At 48.1% G+C, this 22431-nt stretch overlaps 1 protein-coding gene across 4 annotated transcripts in view; it reads right to left on the minus strand.

The window, feature by feature from the left end:
- Positions 1 to 371: 371 nt before the first annotated feature.
- LOC139249438 (zinc finger protein 271-like) overlaps positions 372 to 22431 on the minus strand; it is a 210979-nt gene continuing 188919 nt past the window's right edge. For 2 of the 4 annotated variants that reach the window (XM_070872396.1, XM_070872395.1), the window contains exon 3: positions 372 to 1984. In XM_070872396.1, the coding sequence (XP_070728497.1) occupies positions 694 to 1647 (954 nt within the window). In that variant the 5' untranslated portion in view covers positions 1648 to 1984 and the 3' untranslated portion in view covers positions 372 to 693. Of the gene's footprint in view, positions 1985 to 2500; positions 2641 to 16641; positions 17146 to 22431 lie in introns of those variants that run through there. The other 2 variants (XM_070872398.1, XM_070872397.1) reach the window with 2 other exon arrangements.

A 22431-nucleotide genomic window follows, 5' to 3' on the forward strand; every position in this document is an offset into this window, starting at 1 on the left:
TAGTACAGAAGGATCTGGGGGTTCTTGTACATGAAACTAAAAACGTTAGCATGCAGTTGCAGCAAGTGATCAGGAAGGCAAATGGAATGCTGCCCTTTATTGCAAGGGGGATGGAGTATAAAAGTAGGGAAGTCCTGCTACAACTGTACAGGGCGTTGGCAAGACCACACCTGGAATACTGCGCAGTTTTGGTCTGGACTTGTCTCCATTCCCGTGCCAAGGGGATTGCTACACCAGACGGGAGGGGCAACATTTGGGGACATTGATTCCCCACTAATTCCCATTCCCCTTCTTTCTGGTGGATAATGGAGGGGCCACTGTGTGTAATGTGCAAGTCAGTAAGAATTGTCAGCAAGCTCTTTCTATTTGGAGATTTTATTCAGTAGAAACTTTCACACACTATTGTAGATTTTGTACCAAAGATCAGTTTAGAATTAAAGTAAAAGTTCATCATTTTATTCCAAACTGAATTTCTGTTGAGAGTCGCTGAATTAAGGGGAAAGATAACACACAGCGTCTCTTAAATGGACACTGCAGCCCCAAAAACACAATCAGCAATATATCCAGAATACTAAAGTCCAGCCCAGTTATAGGGTTATCAGCAGCAGAAACAAACCCCAACTGTCAGAATGAACATGGTTCAGTCAGGATGTGATTAACAACAGCAATAACAGCAGATTCCAACCCCTGCAGTCACTTGTGAACTCGCTGGTGTCTCAGCAGGTTGGATGACTGACTGAATCCCTTCCCACACTCAGAGCAGGTGAACGGCCTCTCCCCAGTGTGAACTCGTTGGTGTTTCAACAGGGTGGATGATGTAGTGAATCCCTTCCTACACTCAGAACAGTTGAACGGCCTCTCCCCAGTGTGAACTCGTTGGTGTCTCAGCAGGTGGGATGAATGAATGAATCCCTTCCCACACTCAGAGCAGGTGAACGGCCTCTCCCCAGTGTGAACTCGCTGGTGTCTCCGCAAGGTGGATGAATCAGTGAATCCCTTCCCACACTCAAAGCAGGTGAACGGCCTCTCCCCAGTCTGAACTCGCTGGTGTGACTGTAGGTGGGATAACTGAGTGAATCCCTTCCCACACTCAGAGCAGGTGAACGGCCTCTCCCCAGTGTGAACTCGCTGGTGTGTCAGCAGGGTGGATGATGTAGTGAATCCATTCCCACACTCTGAGCAGGTGAACGGCCTCTCCCCAGTGTGAACTCGCTGATGTATCAGCAGGTGGGATGAATCAGTGAAACCCTTCCCACACTCAGAGCAGGTGAACGGCCTCTCCCCAGTGTGATCTCGCTGGTGAGCTACAAGGTTGGATGACCGAGTGAATCCCTTCCCACACACGGAGCAGGTGAATGGCCTCTCCCCGGTGTGAACTCGCTGGTGAACTACAAGGTTGGATGACTGAGTGAATCCCTTCCCACACACGGAGCAGGTGAACGGCCTCTCTCCGGTGTGAACTCGCTGGTGTGTCAGCAGGTCGGATGACCCAGTGAATCCCTTCCCACACACGGGGCAGGTGAATGGCCTCTCCCCAGTGTGATTGCGTCGATGAATTTCCAGCTCAGATGGTGATCTGAATACCTTTCCACAGTCACCACATTTCCACGGTTTCTCTATAGTGCGGGTATCCTTGTGACTCTCCATGGTTGGATGATCAGTTGAAGCCTCGTCCACGCACAAAACACGTTTACAGTTTCTCCGCACGGTGAATGGTGCGATGTTTTTTTAGGTTGTGTAACTGGTTAAAGCTCTTTCCACAGGCAGTGCACTGGAACACTCACTCGGGTGTGTGTGTGTCTCGGTGCCTTTCCAGTCACACTGATGTTTGAAATCTTTTCCTACAGGCAGAACAGGCAAACAATTCTCCTTCCACTTTCAAAGGCCGATGATATTCAGGTCCTGAAGAATCGATTGACTCCTTCAGATCTTGACGTGATGTTTGGTTTGTGCTTCCTGTCTGAAAATCTCCCCTTCCAATATTCTGTAAAAGGAGATAATAAAACTCATCACTGTCAGTACAAGACAGAAATTCAGAATAGACAATCTAGGGACCAAGTTTCGACAGGAGTTGCTCCTATTTTTTTGGAACAACTAGTTTTTTTTTGAGTATTCTAGAAATCGCAATTCTCCCCATTTAGTTAGCTCCAGTTTCAGTCGGTTAGTTGAGTTTTTTTTTCCAAAAGGGGGCGTTTCCAGCCACTTACGCCTGTTTTGGCTATTTAAGTAAGTTTAGACAGCGATAAGTTACTCCAAACTAACTTAGGCCTGAGTCAATGTCCACTTTGATATGCTCAGAAAAACCTTGCGGACACTTTAGCAATCAGGCGCAGGTAGCCAGAGTTAAGTGGAGGGGGAAGCGAAGTTAGAGGATTTTCCAAAGCATTAAACACTTCTCTTTGAAAAATAAAGAACCATCATCAATAATAAATGATCAATAAATCAATCAATAAATTAAAAAAATCAATAAATCAATAAATAAAAAATTATAAGTTCCTACCTCACCTACTGCAGCACCGATGCGTTGGGGAGCACCGGGAGCCCTCCAGCAGCACACGGCCCACACTCAGCCCTGCCTGCCTGCCTGATTACATTTTCAAGGGGAAGAGCTCGGGTGTGCCCCGCCGTCGAGGAGGTGGTCCGGTGGGGTCCGCTGCCGAGGAGGTGGTCGGGCGGCCCCATCGCGGAGGTGGTGTTTAGGCGGGCCGGCGAGAAGGCCTTGAGGTAAGAGCAGTGGTGGCGAGGTGAGGCCCGAGGTTGGGCAGCGGCGAGGTGAGGGACGGTGAGGCGAGGCCCGGGTTTAGGCAGCAGCGAGGCGAGGGACGGTGAGGCAGGCAGGCCACTTGGCCACGGATAGGGTCACCCGGAGCCACGATGCGCTGGGAGGGCCAGGAACTACTGCACATGTGCACAGACTCCACTGCGCACGCGCGCAGCTGCCGGCACTTTTTTCGACGAAGGGCTGTAGCTCCGCCCCCCACTGCTTCTGCTGCGCTGCACCCAGTCCAAAGCAGGCCTGATCATCGTGGAGAATCCCGAGGTAAGTATTAGGTGCACTTTTCCTTCTAGAAAGTCGGCGGACCTCTCGGAGGTGCACCATTCTACGGGCCGGTCGAAACTTGGCCCCGAGTTTCCATGGAACATTCTTTCCTCTCTTGTTCTTCCAAAGCTGTAAATCCCTGTCCCACACATTGTCCCTCCTGCTGTGCTGAAATCCAAAACCATCGCACATTTCTAGACTGTTTCTCCTCCACTCCCAGTTTTCACCACCAATACTGGCTGGGTTCAGTTCTACACTCACTGGTTCCCCTCCCTCTCCTCCCCTGAAGGTGCTGACTCTGGCTGGGTTCAGTTCTACACTCACTGGTTCCCCTCCCTCTCCCTCCCCTGAAGGTGCTGACTCTGGCTGGGTTCAGTTCTACACTCACTGGTTCCCCTTCCTCTCCCTCCCCTGAAGGTGCTGACTCTGGCTGGGTTCAGTTCTATACTCACTGGTTCCCCTCCCTCTCCTCCCCTGAAGGTGCTGACTCTGGCTGGGTTCAGTTCTACACTCACCAGTTTCTCTCAGAGCCTGACATCGGTCGTGGCGAAGATGTTGGAATCAATTATTAAAGATGTAATAGCAGCGCATTTGGAAAGCAGTGACAGGATCGGTCCAAGTCAGCATGGATTTATGAAAGGGAAATCATGCTTGACAAATCGAGAGTTTTTTGAGGATGTAACTGGTAAAGTGGACAAGGGAGAACCAGTGGATGTGGTGTATTTGGACTTTCAAAAGGCTTTTGACAAGGTCCCACAAAAGAAATTGGTGTACAAAATTAAAGCACGTGGTATTGGGGGTAATGTACTGACGTGGAGAGAACTGTTGGCAGACAGGAAGCAGAGAGTCGGGATAAACGGGTCCTTTTCAGAATGGCAGGCAGTGAATAGTGGAGTGCTGCAGGGCTCAGTGCTGGGACCCCAACTATTTACAATATACATTCATGATTTAGACGAAGGAATTGAATGTAATATCTCCAAGTTTGCAGATGACACTAAGCTGGGTGACAGTGCGAGCTGCGAGGAGGATGCTAAGAAGCTGCAGGGTGACTTGGACAGGTTAGGTGAGTGGGCAAATGCAGTATAATGTGGATAAGTGTGAGGTTATCCACTTTGGTGGCAAAAACAGGAAGGCAGATTATCTGAATGGTGACAGATTAGTAAAAGGGGAGGTGCAACGAGACCTGGGTGTCATGGTACATCAGTCATTGAGGTAGGCATGCAGGTACAGCAGGCAGTAAAGAAAGCAAATGGCATGTTGGCCTTCATAGCGAGGGGATTTGAGTATAGGAGCAGGGAGGTCTTGCTGCAGTTATACAGGGCCTTGCTGAGATCACACCTTGAGCATTGTGTGCAGTTTTGGTCTCCTAATCTGAAGAAGAACGTGCTTGCTATTGAGGGAGTGCAGCGAAGGTTCACCAGACTGATTCCTGGGATGGTAAGACTGACATATGAGGAAAGACTGAATCGGCTAGGCTTATACTCAATGGAATTTAGAAGAATGAGAGGGGATCTCATAGAAACGTATAAAATTCTGATGGGATTGGACAGGTTAGATGCAGGATAAATGTTCCCGATGTTGGGGAAGTCCAGAACCAGGGGTCACAGTCTAAGGATAAGGGGTAAGTCGTATAGGACCAAGATGAGGAGAAACGTTTTCACCCAGAGAGTTGTGAACCTGTGGAATTCTCTGCCACAGAAAGTTGTCGAGTCCAGTTCGTTGGACATATTCAAAAGGGAGTTCGATGTGGCCCTTACGGTTAAAGGGATCAGGGTGTATGGAGAGAAAGCAGGAATGGGGTACTGAAGTTGCATGGTCAGCCATGATCATATTGAATGGTGGTGCAGGCTCGAAGGGCCAAATGGCCTGCTCCTGCACCTATTTTCTATGTTTCTATGAGTTCTCAGGTGACTGAAGAGTCCAATGTGGGAATTACAGTCTCTGTCACAGGTGAGGTAGAAGGTGGTTGAAGGAACGGGTGGATGGGGAGCCTGGGTTGTCGTGCGCTCCTTCCGCTGTCGGTGCTTGGCTTCAGCTTGCTCCCGGCGAAGAGACTCGAGCTGTTCAGCGCCTTCCCGGATGCTTTCCTTCACTTCGGGTGGTCTTAGGCCAGGAATTCCCAAGTGTCGGTGGGGATGTTACACTTTTTCAAGGCGGCTTTGAAGGTGTCACTGCCTGTTTAAAGGTGCAGTGTCTCTGTGCCTGTTTAAATGGGCAGTGTCTCTGTGCCTGTTTAAATGGGCAGTGTCCCTGTGCCTGTTTAAAGGTGCAGTGTCTCTGTGCCTGTTTAAAGGTGCAGTGTCTCTGTGCCTGTTTAAAGGTGCAGTGTCTCTGTGCCTGTTTAAAGGTGCAGTGTCTCTGTGCCTGTTTAAAGGTGCAGTGTCTCTGTGCCTGTTTAAAGGTGCAGTGTCCCTGTGCCTGTTTAAAGGTGCAGTGTCTCTGTGCCTGTTTAAATTTGCAGTGTCCCTGTGCCTGTTTAAAGGTGCAGTGTCCCTGTGCCTGTTTAAAGGTGCAGTGTCTCTGTGCCTGTTTAAAGGTGCAGTGACCCTGTGCCTGTTTAAAGGTGCAGTGTCTCTGTGCCTGTTTAAAGGGAGAGGGAGTGAAATTTTGCTACTTTGCATCTCGCGTTACTGCCCCAGCTCACGAAATGGGGTGCAAGAGAGTTTGCGACTGGGCGCGGTGAGAACAGTGCTTTCCGCTAAAGTTGCCGGGAGTTTTGCAGTGACTCTGCTGCACTCCGTGATGCTGAAGTAATAACCATGCACAGCGCCCCGGACCAAAAATTGTCCCTCGCCCCCTGGTCCTGTGCCTGGCACTGACAACCACAGCTTCAGCAGTCGGGGTTCAGTCGGATGTCGGCTGGTGGAGCGCTACTTACAGGCACCGTAGTAATTCCCGCCTCCTGTATGGCTCAGAGTCGTGGACCATTTACAGTAGACAGCTCAAGTCGCTGGAGAAATACCATCCACGATGTCTCGCAAGATCCTACAAATCCCCTGGGAGGACAGACTCACCAACATTAGCGTCCTCGTCCAGGCCAACATCCCCAGCATTGAAGCACTGACCACACTCGATCAGCTCCGCTGGGCAGGCCACATAGTTCACATGCCAGACACGGGACTCCCAAAGCAAGCACTCTACTCGGATCTTGCCCACGGCAAACGAGCCAAAGGTGAGCAGGAGAAATGTTACACGGACACCCTCAAAGCCTCCCTGATAATGTGCGACATCCCCACTGGCACCTGGGAGTCCCTGGCCAAAGACCGCCCGAAGTGGAGGAAGAGCATGCGGGAAGGCGCTGAGCTCCTCAGTCTCGTCGCCGAGAGCATGCAGACGTCAAGTGCAGGCAGCGGAAAGAGCGTGCGGCAAACCAGACTCCCCACTCACCCTTTCCTTCAACCACTGTCTGTCCCACCTGTGACAGAGACTGTGGTTCTCGTATTGGACTGTTCAGCCAACTAAAAACTCATGCTCAGAGTGGAAGCAAGTCTTCCTCGATTCCGAGGGACTGCCTATGATGACTTACAGGCACCAGCATCTGGTTTACTTTTATTCGGCCAATAATGCTTCTTTCTTAGTTTCACATAGTCTCTGTGCCCATTTAAAGGGAGAGTCTCTGTGCCCGTTTAAAGGGAGAGTCTCTGTGCCCGTTTAAAGGGAGTTTCTTTGGATTTTCTGATTGCTTCAAACAGGGGTATGCCCCACTTTTGTGATTTGGAGAACAGGCAGTGATGTTAGCAGCAATGACACCGAACCTCAATGCTCATATCAGCATCTTGGAAAAGATAAGAGGAAGGCAGCAAAGTCCAAAAGGACGTTGCTTGAACAGCCAAGGAAAAGCAAGAGGCAAACGGAAATCCTCATAGGGGACTCCATCATCAGGCACACAGACAGCACCCTGTGTAGAGGTGAGGCTGTGTCAAGAGCAGACTTCTGTTTTCCAGGAGCCAAGATAGCTGATCTCCGGGATCGTGTGGATGAACTAATGAAAGGTGAGTGTCAGGATTCTGCAGTAGGTTTACATATTGGAACTAACGATATCATGGATAGAAGTCCATTTGTTTTGCAGGATTCCTACAAAAGCCTCATAGATGTCCTTCAGCAAAGGGGTGCAAGGTTAGTAGTCTCCGGGCTATTACCAGTCATGTCCAGATCGAGGGAGAGGAACAGGCAAATCCGTGGGATTCAACATCGGCTTCAGGACCTCTGCAAGAAGCAGCTTCACTTCATCAATAATCGTGAGGTGTTCCCTGGACAAGGTAAGTTGTTTAGGAGGGACAGCCTCCATCTTAACCTCTTGGGAGCTAAAAGGCTGGCAGAGGGTGCTGAATTATCCCCGAGTTCAGCAAGGGGATAGTGTAGATAAGTTCAAAGTTAGCCTTACTGCACATGATAATTACATAGCAGCAAAGCATGAAGATAAACCAGTTAGGAAGCAAACAAGAATTAATAGATGTGAGACCTTTTAAATTGCTTTCATGTAAATGCAAAGGAGTGTAAGAAGCAAATTGTTAGAATTGCAATCCTGTGATGTGTTGAAGAATTTAGACATTGTGTATTTCTCAGACATGACTAGATGATAATGATGGCACAGACATTCATCTAAAGGGCTACAAGGGTTTCAGAAAGGTTAGTGTAGGCCAAAGGGGAGGTGGGGTTGCTATTTTTATCTGTGAGAATCTAACAGCTCGAGAGAGAGACTTGATATTGCCTCATTAGGCACAGCTGAAGCTATCTGGGTTCAAGTGGACCAAGCTCACGGGCAGGGATTAATTATCGCTAATTGCCTGTATTTTCAATTGATCACTGCACTCTGGAATGGTTCCTACAGATTGGAAGGAGTCCCCATTTTTAAAAAAGGTGCCAATGCAGACCCAGGTAGCTGTAGGCCCATCAGTTTGACATCAGTAATAGGTAAAACTCCAGACACCATAAAGTCTCATGGCTTCAGGTCAAGCATGGATAAGGAAACCTGCTGATTACCACCTACTGCCCTCCATCAGCTGATGAATCAGTACTCCCCCATGTTGAACACCACTTGCAAAAAGCACTGAGAGTAGCAAGGACAGAGAACGTACTCTGGGTGGGGGACTTCAATGTCCATCATCAAGAGTGGCTCGGTAGCACCACTACTGACCGAGCTGGCCCAGTCCTGAAGGACATAGCTGCCAGACTGGGCCTGCAGCAGGTGGTGAGAGAACCAACATGAGGGAAAAACCTACTTGACCTCGTCCTCACCTGTTATGTATGTAAATCTGTAATTACTATGTCTAATCACCAGAGGGCTTATCCCCTGATGTCCCAAGGGATCCCACAATCCCTTGGGAGTACCTGCATAGAAGGAGGCCTCACAGGCTGGAGAAGCACTCTGAGACCTGCAATAAGGGACTATGGTCACACTTACTTTGAGCTTGCAGTATCTAGTCTGACTCCTTATCTAAGACATAACATCACCAATGTACCTGTTGCAGATGCATCTTTCCATGACAGCACTGGTAGCAGCGACCACCTCACAGTCATTCTGGAGATGAACTCTCATCTTCACACAGAGGACACCCTCCATTGTGTTGTGTGGCACTACCATCGTGCTAAATGGGATATATTCAGAACAAATCTAGCAGCTCAAAACTAGGCATCCATGAGGCACTGTGGGCCATCAGCAGCAGCAGAATTGTATTCCACCACAATCTGTAACCTCATGGCCCGGCATATCCCTCACTCTACCATTACCATCAAGCCAGGGGACCAACCCTGGTTCAATGAAGAGTGTAGAAGAACATGCCAGGAGCAGCACCAGACGTACCTAAAAATGAGGTGCCAATCTGGGAAAGTTGCAACACAGTAATACATGCATGCTTAAAAACAGAAGCAGCATGCTGTAGACAGGGCTAAGCAGTCCCACAACCAATGGATCAGATTAAAGCTCTGTAGTCCTGCCACATCCAGTGGTGAATGGTGGTGGACCATGAAACAATTAACGGGAGGAGGAGGCTCCATGAATATCCCCATCCTCAATGATGGCAGAGCCCAGCACGCGAGTGCAAAAGAAAAGACTGAAGTGTTTACAACCATCTTCAGCCAGAAGTGTCGAGTGGATGATCCATATCGGCCTCCTCCTGAGGTTCCCACCATCACAGAAGCCAGTCTTCAGCCAATTCGATTCACTCCACGTGATAGCAAGAAAGGGCTGAATGCACTGGATACAGCAAAGGCTATGGGCCCCGACAACATCCCGGCTGTTGTGCTGAAGACTTGTGCTCCAGAACTAGCTGTGCCTCTAGCCAAGCTGTTCCAGTACAGCTACAACACTGGCATCTACCCAACAATATAGAAAGCTGCCCAGGTATGTCCTGTCCACAAAAAGCAGGACAAATCCAATCCGGCCAATTACCGCTCCATCAGTCTACTCTCAATCATCAGCAAAGTGATGGAAGATGTCGTCCACAGTGCTATCAAGCGGCACTTACTCACCAATAACCTGCTCACTGATACCCAGTTTGGGTTCCCCCAGGACCACTCTGTTCCAGACCTCATTACAGCCTTGGTCCAAACATGGACAAAACAGCTGTACTCTAGAGGTGAGGTGAGAATGACTGCCCTTGACATCAAGGCAGTATTTGACTGAGTGTGGCATCAAGGAGCCCGAGTAAAAGTGAAGTCAATGGGAATCAGGGGGAAAACTCTCCACTGGTTGGAGTCATATCTAGCACAAAGGAAGATGGTTATGGTGGTTGGAGGTCAATCATCACAGCCCCAGGAGTTCCTCAGGGTAGTGTCCTCAGCCCAACCATCTTCAGTTGTTTTATCAATGACCTTCCTTCCATCATAATGTCAGAAATGAGGCTGTTCGCTGATGACTGCACAGTGTTCAGTTCCAACTCCTCAGATAATGGAGCAGTCCATGCCCGCTTACAGCAAGACGTGGACAACATTCAGGCTTGGGCAGATAAGTGGCAAGTAACATTCACGACACAAAAGTGCCAGGCAATGACTATCTCTAACAAGCAAGACACCACCACCCCATAACATTCAATGGCATTACCATCGCCGAATCCCCTACCATCAACATCCTCGGGATTACCATTGACCAGAAACTTAACTGGACCAGCCACATAAATACTGTGGCAACAAGAGCAGGTCAGAGGCTGGGTATTCTACGGCCAGTGTCTCACCTCCTGACTCCCCAAAGTCTTTTCACCATCTACAAGGCACAAGTCAGGAGTGTGATGGAATACTCTCCACTTGCCTGGATGGGTGCAACTGCGACAACACAAGCAGCTCGATACCATCCAGGACAAAGCAGGCCACTTTATTGGCACCCCATCGAACACCTTAAACATTCACTCCCTCCATCATCGATGTACCGTGGCTGCAGTGTTTACCATGTACAAGATGTACTGCAGCAACACGCCAAGGCTTCTTCGGCAGCATCTCCTGAACCCATAACTTCTACCACCTTGAAGGACAAGGGCAGCAGGCGCATGGGAACATCACCATCTCCATATTCCCCTCCGAGTCACACACCATCCCGATCTGGAAGCATATCGCCGTTCCTTCATTGCCGCTGAGTCAAAATCCTGGAACTCCCTTCCTAACAGTACTGTGGGAGTACCAACACCACACGGACTGCAGCGGTTCAAGAAGGTGGCTCCCCACCATCTTCTCAAGGGCAATTATGGATGGGCAATAAATACATAGAAAAAAGGTACAGGAGCAGGTCATTCGGCCCTTCGAGCCTGCACCACCATTCAATATGATCATGGCTGATCATGCATCTTCAGTACCCCATTCCTGCTTTCTCTCCATACCCCTCGATCCCTTTAGCTGTAAGGGCCACATCTAACTCCCTTTTGAATATATCGAACGGACTGGCCTCAACAACTTTCTCTGGTAGAGAATTCCACAGGTTCACAATTCTCTGGGTAAAGAAGTTTCTTCTCATCTCGGTCCTAAATGGCTTACCCCTTATCCTTAGACTGTGACCCCTGGTTCTGGACTTCCCCAACATCGGGAAATTCTTCCTGCATCTAATCTGTCCAATCCTGTCAGAATTTTATATGTTTCTATGAGATCCCCTCTCATTCTTCTAAATTCCAGTGAATATAAGCCTAGTCGATCCAGTCTTTCTTCATATGTCAGTCCTGCCATCCCGGAATCAGTCTGGTGAACCTTCGCTGCACTCCCTCAATAGCAAGAATGTCCTTCCTCAGATTAGGAGACCAAAACTGTACACAATATTCAAGTTGTGGCCTCACCAATGCCCTGTACATCTGCAGTAAGCCCTCCCTGCTCCTGTGCTCAAATCCTCTCGCTATGAAGGCCAACATGCCGTTTTCACCGCCTGCTGTACCTGCAGACCAACTTTCAATGACTGATGTACCATGACACCCAGGTCTCGCTGCACCTCCCCTTTTCCTAATCTGTCACCATTCAGATAATATTCTGCCTTCCTGTTTTTGTCACCAAAGTGGATAACCTCACATTTATCTACATTATACTGCATCTGCCATGCATTTGCCCACTCACCTAACCTGTCCAAGTCACCCTGCAGCCTCTGAGCATCGTCCTCACAGCTCACACTGCCACCCAGCTTGGTGTCATCTGCAAACTTGGAGATATTACATTCAATTCCTTCGTCTAAATCATTAATGTATATTGTTAATAGCTGGGGTCCCAGCACTGAAACTTACGGTACCCCACTAGTCACGGCCTGCCATTTTGAAAAAAAAAACGTTTATTTCTAATCTTTGCCTCCAGTCTGCCAACCAGTTCTCTATCCACGTCAATACATTACCCCCAATACCATGTGCTTTAATTTTGTACACTAATCTCATGTGGGACCTTGTCAAAAGCCTTTTGAAAGTCCAAATACACCACATCCACTGGTTCTCCCTTGTCCACTCTTCTAGTTACATCTTCAACATTTTTGAGAAGATTTGTCAAGCATGATTTCCCTTTCATAAATCCATGCCAACTTGGACCGAGCCATTCACTGCTTTCCAAAGCCGCTGCTATTACATCTTTAATAATTGATTCCAACATTTTCCCCACTACCGATGTCAGGCTAACCGGTCTATCATTCCCTGTTTTCTCACTCCCTCATTTTTTGAAAAAGTGGTTTTACATTCACTACCTTCCAATCCATAGGAACTGATCTAGAGTCTATAGAATGTTGGAAAATAACCACCAATGCATCCACTATTTCTAGGGCCACTTCCTTAAGTATTCTGTGATGCAGACTATCAGGCCCTGGGGATTTATCGTCCTTCAATCCCATCAATTTCCTGAACACAATTTCCTGACTAATAAGGATTTCCTTCAGTTCCCCCTTCTCGCTAGACCCTCGGTCCCCTAGAATTTCCGGAAAGTTATTTGTGTCTTCCTTAGTTTAGACAGAACCAAAGTATTTGTTCAATTGGTCTGCCATTTATTTGTTCCCCATTATAAATTCACCTGATTCTGACTGCAAGGGACTACATTTGTCTTCGCTAATCTTTTTCTCTTCACATATCTGTGGAAGCTTTTGCAGTCAGTTTTTATGTTCCCGGCAAGCTTCCTCTCATACTCTATTTTCTCCCTCCTAATTAAATGCTTTGTCCTCTGCTGAATTCTAAATTTCTCCCAGTCCTCAGGTTTGCTGCTTTTTCTGGCCAATTTATATGCCTCTTGCTTGGATTTAACACTATCCCCTAATTTCCCTCGTTAGCCACGGTTGAGCCAACTTCCCCGTTTTATTTTTACGCCAGACAGGGATGTCCAATTGTTGAAGTTCATCCATGTGATCTTTAAATGTCTACCATTGCCTATCCACCGTCAACCCTTTAAGTATCATTCGCTAGTCTATTCTAGCCAATTCACAAGTTGGTTCCTCGACATAATGGTCTAGAAAACCATCCCTTAGACACTCCAGGCAATCCTCCTCCACCGTATTGCGACCAGTTTGGTTAACCCAATCGATATGTAGATTAAAGTCACCCATGATAACTGCTCTATCTTTATTGTACGCACCCCTAATTTCCTGTGTGATGCCAACCCCAACCTCACTACTACTGTTTGGTGGTCAGTGCACAACTCCCACTAGCGTTTTCTGCAGCTCTACCCATACAGATTCCACATCATCCAAGCCAATGTCCTTCCTTACTATTGTGTTAATCTCCTCTTTAACCAGCAACGCTGGCCTTACCAGCGATGCCTACATCCCTTGAACGAATAAAAAAACGAATCAGACCCATCTGACCTCTCAAGTGGGTGTAAAAGATTCCATGACATTATTTTGAAGAAAAAATATCTCTCCGGTGTCCTGGTCAACATTTATCCCTCAACCAACATCACTAAAACAGAGGCTGTGAAAAGCATTTTATAAATTCAAGTCTTCCTTTAACAAAAGAGAAAAAGCTTAAAAATGGAACAGTCGATAACAGGACATCAATTAGCCTCCCCATGGAGAAATCAAGGAATCGATTCACTGTATGTAGGAAACAAAGCTAATTTATTTGACAGTTGTTTGACAGAGGGAGCAGAAAAGATTTACAAGAATGATTAAGAAACATAGAAAATGAGTGTAGGAGTAGGCCATTCTGCACTTCGAGCCTGCACCACCATCCAATAAGATCATGGCTGATCATTCCCTCAGTACCTCTTTCCTGCTCTCTCTCCATACCCCTTTGATCCCTTTAGCCATAAGGGCCATATCTAACTCCCTCTTGAATATATCCAATGAACTGGCATCATCAACTCTCTGTGGTAGAGAATTCCACAGGTTAACAACTCTCTGAGTGAAGAAGTTTCTCCTCATCTCAGTACTAAAAGGCCTACCCCTTATCCAAAGACTGTGTTCCCTGGTTCTGGACTTTTCCATCATCGGGAACATTCTTCCCGCATCTAACCTGTCCAGTCCCGTCAGAATCTTGTAAGTTTCTGTGAGATTCCCTCTCATCCTTCTAAACTTCAGTGTATAAAGGCCTAGTTGATCCAGTCTCTCCTCATATGTCAGTCCCACCATCCCAGGAATCAGTCTGGTGAACCTTCGCTGCACTCCCTCAATAGCAAGAACGTCCTTCCTCAGGTTAGAAGACCAAAATTGAACACAATATTCCAGGTGAGGCCTCACCAAGGCCCTGTACAACTGCAGTAAGACCTCCCTGCTCCTATACTCAAATCCCCTAGCTATGAAGGCCAACATACCATTTGCTGCCTTCACCGCCTGCTGTACTTGCATGCCAACTTTCAATGACTGATGAACCATGACACCCAGGTCTCGTTGCACCTCCCCCTTTCCTAATCTGCTGCCATTCAGATAATATTCTGCCTTTGTGTTTTTGCCCCCAAGTGGATAACCTTACATTTATCCACATTATACTGCATCTGCCATGCATTTGCCCACTCACATAACCTGTCCAAGTTACCCTGCAGCCTCTAAGCATCCTCCTCACAGCTCACACCGCCACCCAGTTTAGTGTCATCTGCAAACTTAAGATAGTACATTCAATTCCTTCATCCAAATCATTGATGTATATTGTAAATAGCTGGGGTCCCAGCACTGAACCCTGCGGCACCCCACTAGTCATTGTCTACCATTCTGAAAAGGACACGTTTATTTCCACTCTTTGCTTCCTGTCTGCCAACCAGTTCTCTATCCACGTCAGTACATTACCCCCAATACCATGTGCCTTAATTTTGCACACCAATCTCTTGTGTGGGACCTTGTCAAAAGCCTTTTGAAAGTCCAAATACACCACATCGACTGGTTCTCCCTTGTCCACTCCACTAATTTTGTCCACATCCTCAAAAACTTCCAGAAGATTTGTCAAGCATGATTTCCCTTTCATAAATCCATGCTGACTTGGAACGATCCTGTCACTGCTTTCCAAATGCGCTGCTATTTCATCTTTAATAATTGATTCAAACATTTTCCCCACTACTGATGTCAGGCTAACCGGTCTATAATTACCCGTTTTCTTTCTCCCTCCTTTTTTAAACAGTGGTGTTACATTAGCTACCCTCAAGTCCATAGGAACCGATCCAGAGTCGATAGACTGTTGGAAAATGACCACCAATGCATCCACTATTTCTATGGCCACTTCCTTAAGTACTCTGGGATGCAGACCATCAGGCCCTGGGGATTTATCGGCCTTCAATCCCATCAATTTCCCTAACACAATTTCCCGCTTTATAAGGATATCCTTCAGTTCCTCCTTCTTCCTAGACCCTCGGTTCCCTTGTATTTCCGGAAGGTTATGTGTGTCTTCCTTCGTGAAAACAGAACCAAAGTATTTGTTTAACTGGTCTGCCATTTCTTTGTTCCCCATTATAAATTCACGCGAATCTGACTGCAAGGGACTTATGTATGTTTTCACTAATCTTTGTCTCTTCACACATCTATAGAAGCTTTTGCAGTCAGTTTTTAATGTTCCGAGCAAGTTTCCTCTCATACTCTATTTTCCCCCTCCTAACTAAACCCTTTGTCCTCCTCTGCTGTATTGCAAAATTCTCCCAGTCCTCAGGTTTGCTGCTTTTTCTGGCCAATTTATATGCCTCTTCCTTGGATTTAACACTATCCTTAATTTCCCTTGTTAGCCACGGTTGAGCCACCTTCCCCGTTTTATTTTTACTCCAGACATGGATGTACAATTGTTGAAGTTCATCCACGTGATCTTTAAATGTTTGCCATTGCCTATCCACCGTCAACCCTTTAAGTATCACTCACCAGTCTATTCCAGCCAATTCACGTCTCATACCATCGAAGTTACCTTTCCCCAAGTTCAGGACCCGAGTCTATGAATTAACTGTGTCACTCTCCATCTTAATAAAGAATTCTACCATATTATGGTCATTATTTCCCAAGGGGCCTCGCACAACAAGATTTGCGGGATGAGGGACTTCAGTTACATGGATAGACTGAAGAACCTGGGGGTGGTCTTAGAACAGAGAAGGTTGAGAGATTTGATAAAATCATGAGGGGTCTGGACAGAATAGAGAGAAAATATTCCCATTGGCGGAAGGGTCGAGAACCAGAGGACACAGATTCAAGGTGATCGGCAAAAGAACCAAAGGCAACACGAGAAAAAACTTTTTTTTACGCAGCGAGTGGTTAGGATCTGGAATGCACGGCCTGAAAGGCTGGTGGAGGCAGATTCAATCTTGGCTTTCAAAAAGTGAATTGGATAAGTACCGGAAATAAAGCATTTGCAGGGCTACGGGGAAAGGGCAGGGAGTGGGACTCGCTGAAGTGCTCTTACAGAGAGCCGGCACGGGCTCGACGGTCCGAAAGGCCTCCTTCTCTGCTGTAACCATTCTATGATATCCAGAAAATTAAACTCCAGCCCAGTTGCAGGGATTAATTACACCAGCGGCAACAAACCCCAACTGTCCGAGTGAACATGGTTCAGTCCGGGATGTGATTAACGGCAACAATAACAGCAGAGTCCAACCCCTGCAGTCCCCTGTGAATTCGCTGGTGTGTCAGCAGGTCACATGTTCGAGTGAATCCCTTCCCACATTCAGAGCAGATGAACGGTCTCTCCCCAGTGTGAATGCGTTGGTGTGTCAGCAGGGTGGATGAATCAGTGAATCCCTTCCCACACTCGGAGCAGGTGAACGGCTTCTCCCCAGTGTGAACTTGCTGGTGTGCCAGCAGCTGGGATGATCGAACGAAACCCTTTCCACATTCAGAGCAGATGAACGGTCTCTCCCCAGTGTGAATGCGTTGGTGTGTCAGCAAGTTGGATAAACAAGTAAAGCCCTTCCCACACTCGGAGCAGGTGAATGGCCTCTCCCCAGTGTGAGTGCACAGGTGTGCCCGTAGGCTGGATGACTGAGTGAAGCCCTTCCCACACATGGGACAGGTAAATGGCCTCTCCCCAGTGTGAATACGTTGGTGTGCTAGCAGGTGGGATGAACGAGTGAATCTCATCTCACACACCGAGCAGGTGAACGGCCTCTCCCCAGTGTGAACTCGCTGGTGTGCTCGCAGGTGGGATGAACGAGTGAATCCCTTCCCGCACACAGGACAGATGAATGGCCTCTCCCCAGTGTGAACTCGCTGGTGTACCAACAGAGCGGATGACCGAGTGAATCCCTTCCCACACACGAGGCAGGTGAACGGCCTCTCTCCGGTGTGACTGCGTCGATGAGTTTCCAGCTCAGATGGGTAATTGAATCCCTTCCCACAATCTCCACATTTCCACGGTTTCTCCATGGTGCAGGTGTCCTTGTGTCTCTCCAGGTTGGACGATCAGTTGAAGCCTCGTCCACACACACAATACATGAACGGTTTCTCCCCGCTGTGAATAGTGCGATGTTTTTTCAGGCTGTGTAACTGGTTAAAGCTCTTTCCACAGTCAGTGCACTGGAACACTCTCACTCGGGTGTGTGTGTCTCGGTGCTTTTCCAGTCACACTAATGTTGAAAATCTTTTCCCACAGACAGAACAGACAAATGTTTCTCCTTCCACATTCAAAGGCCGATGATATACAGGTGAATCGAGTGACTCTGTCAGATCTCGATATGATTGGTTGGAGTTTCCCGTCTGCAAATCCTCCTTTTCTAATATCCTGTAAAAGGAGTTTACAAAAGTCAGCACTGGAAGTGCAGGATAGAAATGGAGGACAGACAATCCTAGTTTCTACGGAACATTCTTTCCTCTCTTGTTCCCCCAAAGCTGTAAATTCCCGTCCCACACACTCTCCCTCCTCCTGCTGCTGAAATCCAAAGTCATCGCACCATCGCCATCATTTCTTTCTTCCATCTGCTGTTTTCTCACTCCCTCTTCTCTGGTTGAGTTCAGTTCTACATTCCTAGTGTGCAGACTGAGAATAAATGAGGAATGATTTTCTCTCCTGGTCACTGGGACTCTAAAGCCCCGCCCACCCTCTGCTCCTGTAGCAAGATAGCCGCGCAGGCACCCTGATCCTGTCCAAGAATTTGGCTAGTTACCCCAAGCAGTCGGGTCTATCACCGCGGGTCAAACATGGGGCCTGCGGGCTCGTATTCGGGGCCTGAGGCCTACACCAGGTATTTATGAAGCTGCCCAGCCCACCCAGGGGTCCAATTCCTCAGCTGAGCCCACAAGCTCCTACCGACTCGCAGAACGTCTCTTCCGCCTCTGACCACCTCCACCACTGGCACTGCACCTGCTCAGAGCACAGCCCGGTCCCGCGTCTGGGCTCCTGTTGTCATTGATAGAGCACTTTACCCCTGCGCGGGGGATTCTGGCTACAGAAGTAAACGTTGCAACATTTGGTAGTGAAATGGGTTGATTCAGGACAGACAGCAGGGATTATTGCAGGAAATAACACAGTGCAGTGAGAAAGGAAATGCAGGGGATGTTGTGTAGATGGATTGTCAAAAGGTGTTTGATAAGGTGCCGGACAGGAGGCTTATTGATCAAATTAAGGCTCACGGTATTAAAGGGAGTGGGGCTGTGTGGAGAGGAAGTTGGGTAAAGGCCAGAAAACAGAGAGTAGTGGTTAATGGATGTTCTTCAGACTGGAGGGATGTAAACAGTGGTGTCCCCAGGGTCAGTGTTGGGACCATTGCTCTTAATATAGAGAAATGATCTGGGCTAAGGTATAAACACATAAGAATTAGAAGCAGGAGTAGGCCATTTGTCTCCTCGACCCTGCTCTGCCATTCAAGACCATACTGATTCATCAATTGATCCACCGCTACGAAAATCAATAATAAGGATAAAACCGGACGGACCACCCGGCATCAACCTCCGCCCCGGTTACGGACACAACAACGGCGCACCCAGCCCAGTCTTTCCCACCAACATCTGGGGACCTGTGCCAAAATTGGGAGAGATGTCCCAGACTAGTCAAGCAACAGCCTGACATCGTCATACTCACAGAATCATACCTTTCAGCCAATGTCCCAGACTCCTCCATCACCATCCCTGGGTATGTCCTGTCCCACCGTCAGGACAGACCCACCAGGGGTGGCAGCACAGTAGTATACAGTCGGGAGGGTGTGGCCCTGGGAGTCCTCAACATTGACTCCGGACCCCATGAAGTCTCGTGGCTCGAGGTCAAGCATGGGCAAGGAAACCTCCTGCTGATTACCACCCACCGCCCTCCCTCAGCTGATGAATCAGTACTCCTCCATGTTGAACACCACTTGGAAGAAGCACTGAGAGTAGCAAGGTGCACAGAATGTACTCTGGGTGGGGGACTTCAACGTCCATCAAGACTGGCTCGGCAGCACCACTACTGACCGAGTCCTGAAGGACATAGCTGCCAGACCGGGCCTGCAGCAGGTGGTGAGAGAACCAACACGAGGGGGAAAACCTACTTGCGTCCATCCCTTCGGAAAGGGCCCGAGAGTGGGAGCAGCGGTAAGCCTACAAAGGGCGTGAGTCAGCCGAGCAGCGGGACTTCGGAAAGGGCCCGAGAGTGGGAGCAGCGGTAAGCCTACAAAGGGTGTGAGTCAGCCGAGCAGCGGGACTTCGGAAAGGGCACAGAGTGGGAGCAGCGGTAAGCCTACAAAGGGCGTGAGTCAGCCGAGCAGACAGCCGAAACAGCACCAAGTGACCTGGGAGGGTAAGAAGTAAAAAGATTCAAAGTGTGATATCACAGGAAAGCAGGGAAGTGATTGGTTGGTCAGTTTTTCTCTCTTTTCTTGGGCATTGGTTTAAATTAAGAGCTGGGATTAAAAATCTAAACTTTCAAAACGTGAAAACTTAATTAAATCCATTCGAGATGGCAGGGCAGGCGATGTGTTACTGCTGCTACATGTGGGAGCTGGTTGACCCCATTGAGGTCCACGGCGACCACATCTGCAGTAAGTGTTGGCTGCTCGAGGAACTTCGGCTCCGCGTTGATGAGCTGGAGTCCGAGTTGCAGACACTGCGACACATCAGGGAGGGGGAGACTTACCTGGACACTGTGTTCCAGGAGGCTGTCACACCCCTTAGATTAATTAATTCAAATTTGGTCCGTGGTCAGGGACAGGAGGGTGTGACTATGAGCGAGGCAGCTGTGGGGACCCAGGAGGTAGTGATGGAGGAGCCTCAGCCCTTGCAATTGTCCAACAGGTACGAGATTCTTGTTCCCTGTTTGGACGAGGGCTGGGACTGCAGGGAGGATGAGCAAACTGACCACAGCGCCGTGGTACAGGAGGCCATTCAATGGGGGGAGTAAAAATAAATGCTGTAGTGGTAGGAAAGAGTATAGTTAGGGGGATAGATACTGTTCTCTGCAGCCGAGAGCGGGAGTCCCGAAGGTTGTGTTGTCTGCCCGGTGCCAAGGTTAAGGACATCTCCTCCGGGCTGGAGAGTGGGAGGGGGGAGATCCAGTTGTCGTGGTCCACGTAGGGACCAATGACGTAGACAGAACAAAGAAAGAGGTTCTGCTGAGGGATTTTGAGCAGCTAGGGGCTAAATTAAAAAGCAGAACCACAAAGCCAATAATCTCTGGATTACTACCCGTGCCACAAGCAAATTTGCATAGGGTAAATAAGATCAGAGAGATGGACACGTGGCTCAAAGACTGGTGTGGGAGAAATGGGTTTCGGTTCATGGGGCACTGGCACCAGTACTGGGGGGGGTGGGGGGGAAAGAGGGTTCAGGCTAGCAGAAATTTGAAAAGTCAAAGAGCAAGGAGAAGGCAATAGAGCAGGGTAGCAGTGGGGGAAATGATAACCAGACTGTGACAGGAAGGGACAGAATGTATAAAATAAGAGTGTAACAGAAAGTAGGGTCAAAGCAGGGGAAAATGGTAAAAAGACAAAATTAAAAGCTCTTTATCTGAATGCACGAAACATTTGTAACAAGATAGATGAGTTGACAAGACAAATAGATACAAGTGGGTATGATCTGACAGCCATTACAGAAACGTGGTTGCAAGGTGACCAAGGCTGGGAACTGAATATTCAGGGGTATTTAACAATTCAGAAGGATAGACAGAAAGGAAAAGGTGAGGTAGTTCTGTCAATAAAGGATGAGATCAGTGCAGTAGTGAGAAATGATATTGGCTCAGAAGATCAAGATGTAGAATCAGTTTGAGTGGAGATAAGAAATAATAAGGGGAAGAAGTCACTGGTGGGCGTAGTCCATAGGCCCCCTAACAGTAGCTACACTGTTGGACGGAGTATAAATCAAGAAATAATGGAGGCTTGTAAGAAAGGTACGGCAATAATCATGAGCGACTTTAATCTTCATGTTGATTGGACAAATCAAGTTGGCCAAGGTCGACTTGAGGAAGAGTTTATAAGAGTGTATCCAGGATGGTTTCCTTGAAGAGCAAGTTGAAGAAACCAATCAGGGAGCAGGCTATCTTAGATCTGGTACCGTGTAATGAGACAAGATTAATAAATTATCTCATAGTAAAAGATCCTCTCAGAAAAAGTGAACATAACATGGTTGAATTTCAAATTCAGTTGGAGGGTGAGAAAGTCAGACCTCAAACCTGATTCTAAATAAAGGCGACTATAAGGTATGAAAGCAGAACTGGGGATGTTCGCTGATAACTGCACAGTATTCAGTTCCATTTGCAACTCCTCAGATAATGGAGCAGTCCATGCCCGCTTGCAGCAAGACCTGGACAACATTCAGACTTGGGCAAGTGACATTCGCGCCACTCAAGTGCCTGACAATGACTATATCCAACAAGTGAGAGTCTAACCACCGCCCCTTAACATTCAATGGCATTACCATCGCCGAATCCCCTACCATCAACATCCTGGGGTCACCATTGACCAGAAACTTAACTGGACCTGCCAAATAAATACTGTGGCAACACGAGCAGGTCAGAGGCTGGGTATTCTGCGGTGAGTGTGTCATCTCCTGACTCCCCAAAGCCTTTCCATCATCTACAAGGCACAAGCCAGGAGTGTGATGGGATACTCTCCACTTGCCTGGATGAGTGCAGCTCCAACAACACTCAAGAAGCTCGACACAATCCAGGACAAAGCAGCCCGCTTGATTGGCACCCCATCCACCACCTTAAACATCCACTCCCTCCACCACCGGCGTACCGTGGCTGCAGTGTGTACCATCTACAAGATGCACTGCAGCAACTCGCCAAGGCTTCTTCGGCAGCACCTCCCAAACCCGCGACCTCTAACATCGAGAAGGACAAGGGCAGCAAGCGCATGGGAACACCACAACCTCCACATTCCCCTCCAAGTCATACACCATCCTGACTTGAAAGCATATCGCCATTCCTTCATCGTCGCGAGGTCAAATTCCTGGAACTCCCTCCCTAACAGCACTGTGGCACTACCATCACCACACAGACTGCAGCAGTTCATGAAGGTGGCTTACCACCATCTTCTCAAGGGCAATTAGGGATGGGCAATAAATGCTGGCCTTGCCAGCGACGCCTACATCCCATGAACGTATAAAAAAAAAAGTTGGCTTAAGTCAACTGGGAAAATAGATTAAAGTGTAAGAC

Source organism: Pristiophorus japonicus, unplaced genomic scaffold (assembly GCF_044704955.1).
Source record: "Pristiophorus japonicus isolate sPriJap1 unplaced genomic scaffold, sPriJap1.hap1 HAP1_SCAFFOLD_313, whole genome shotgun sequence".
NCBI lineage: Eukaryota > Metazoa > Chordata > Chondrichthyes > Pristiophoridae > Pristiophorus > Pristiophorus japonicus.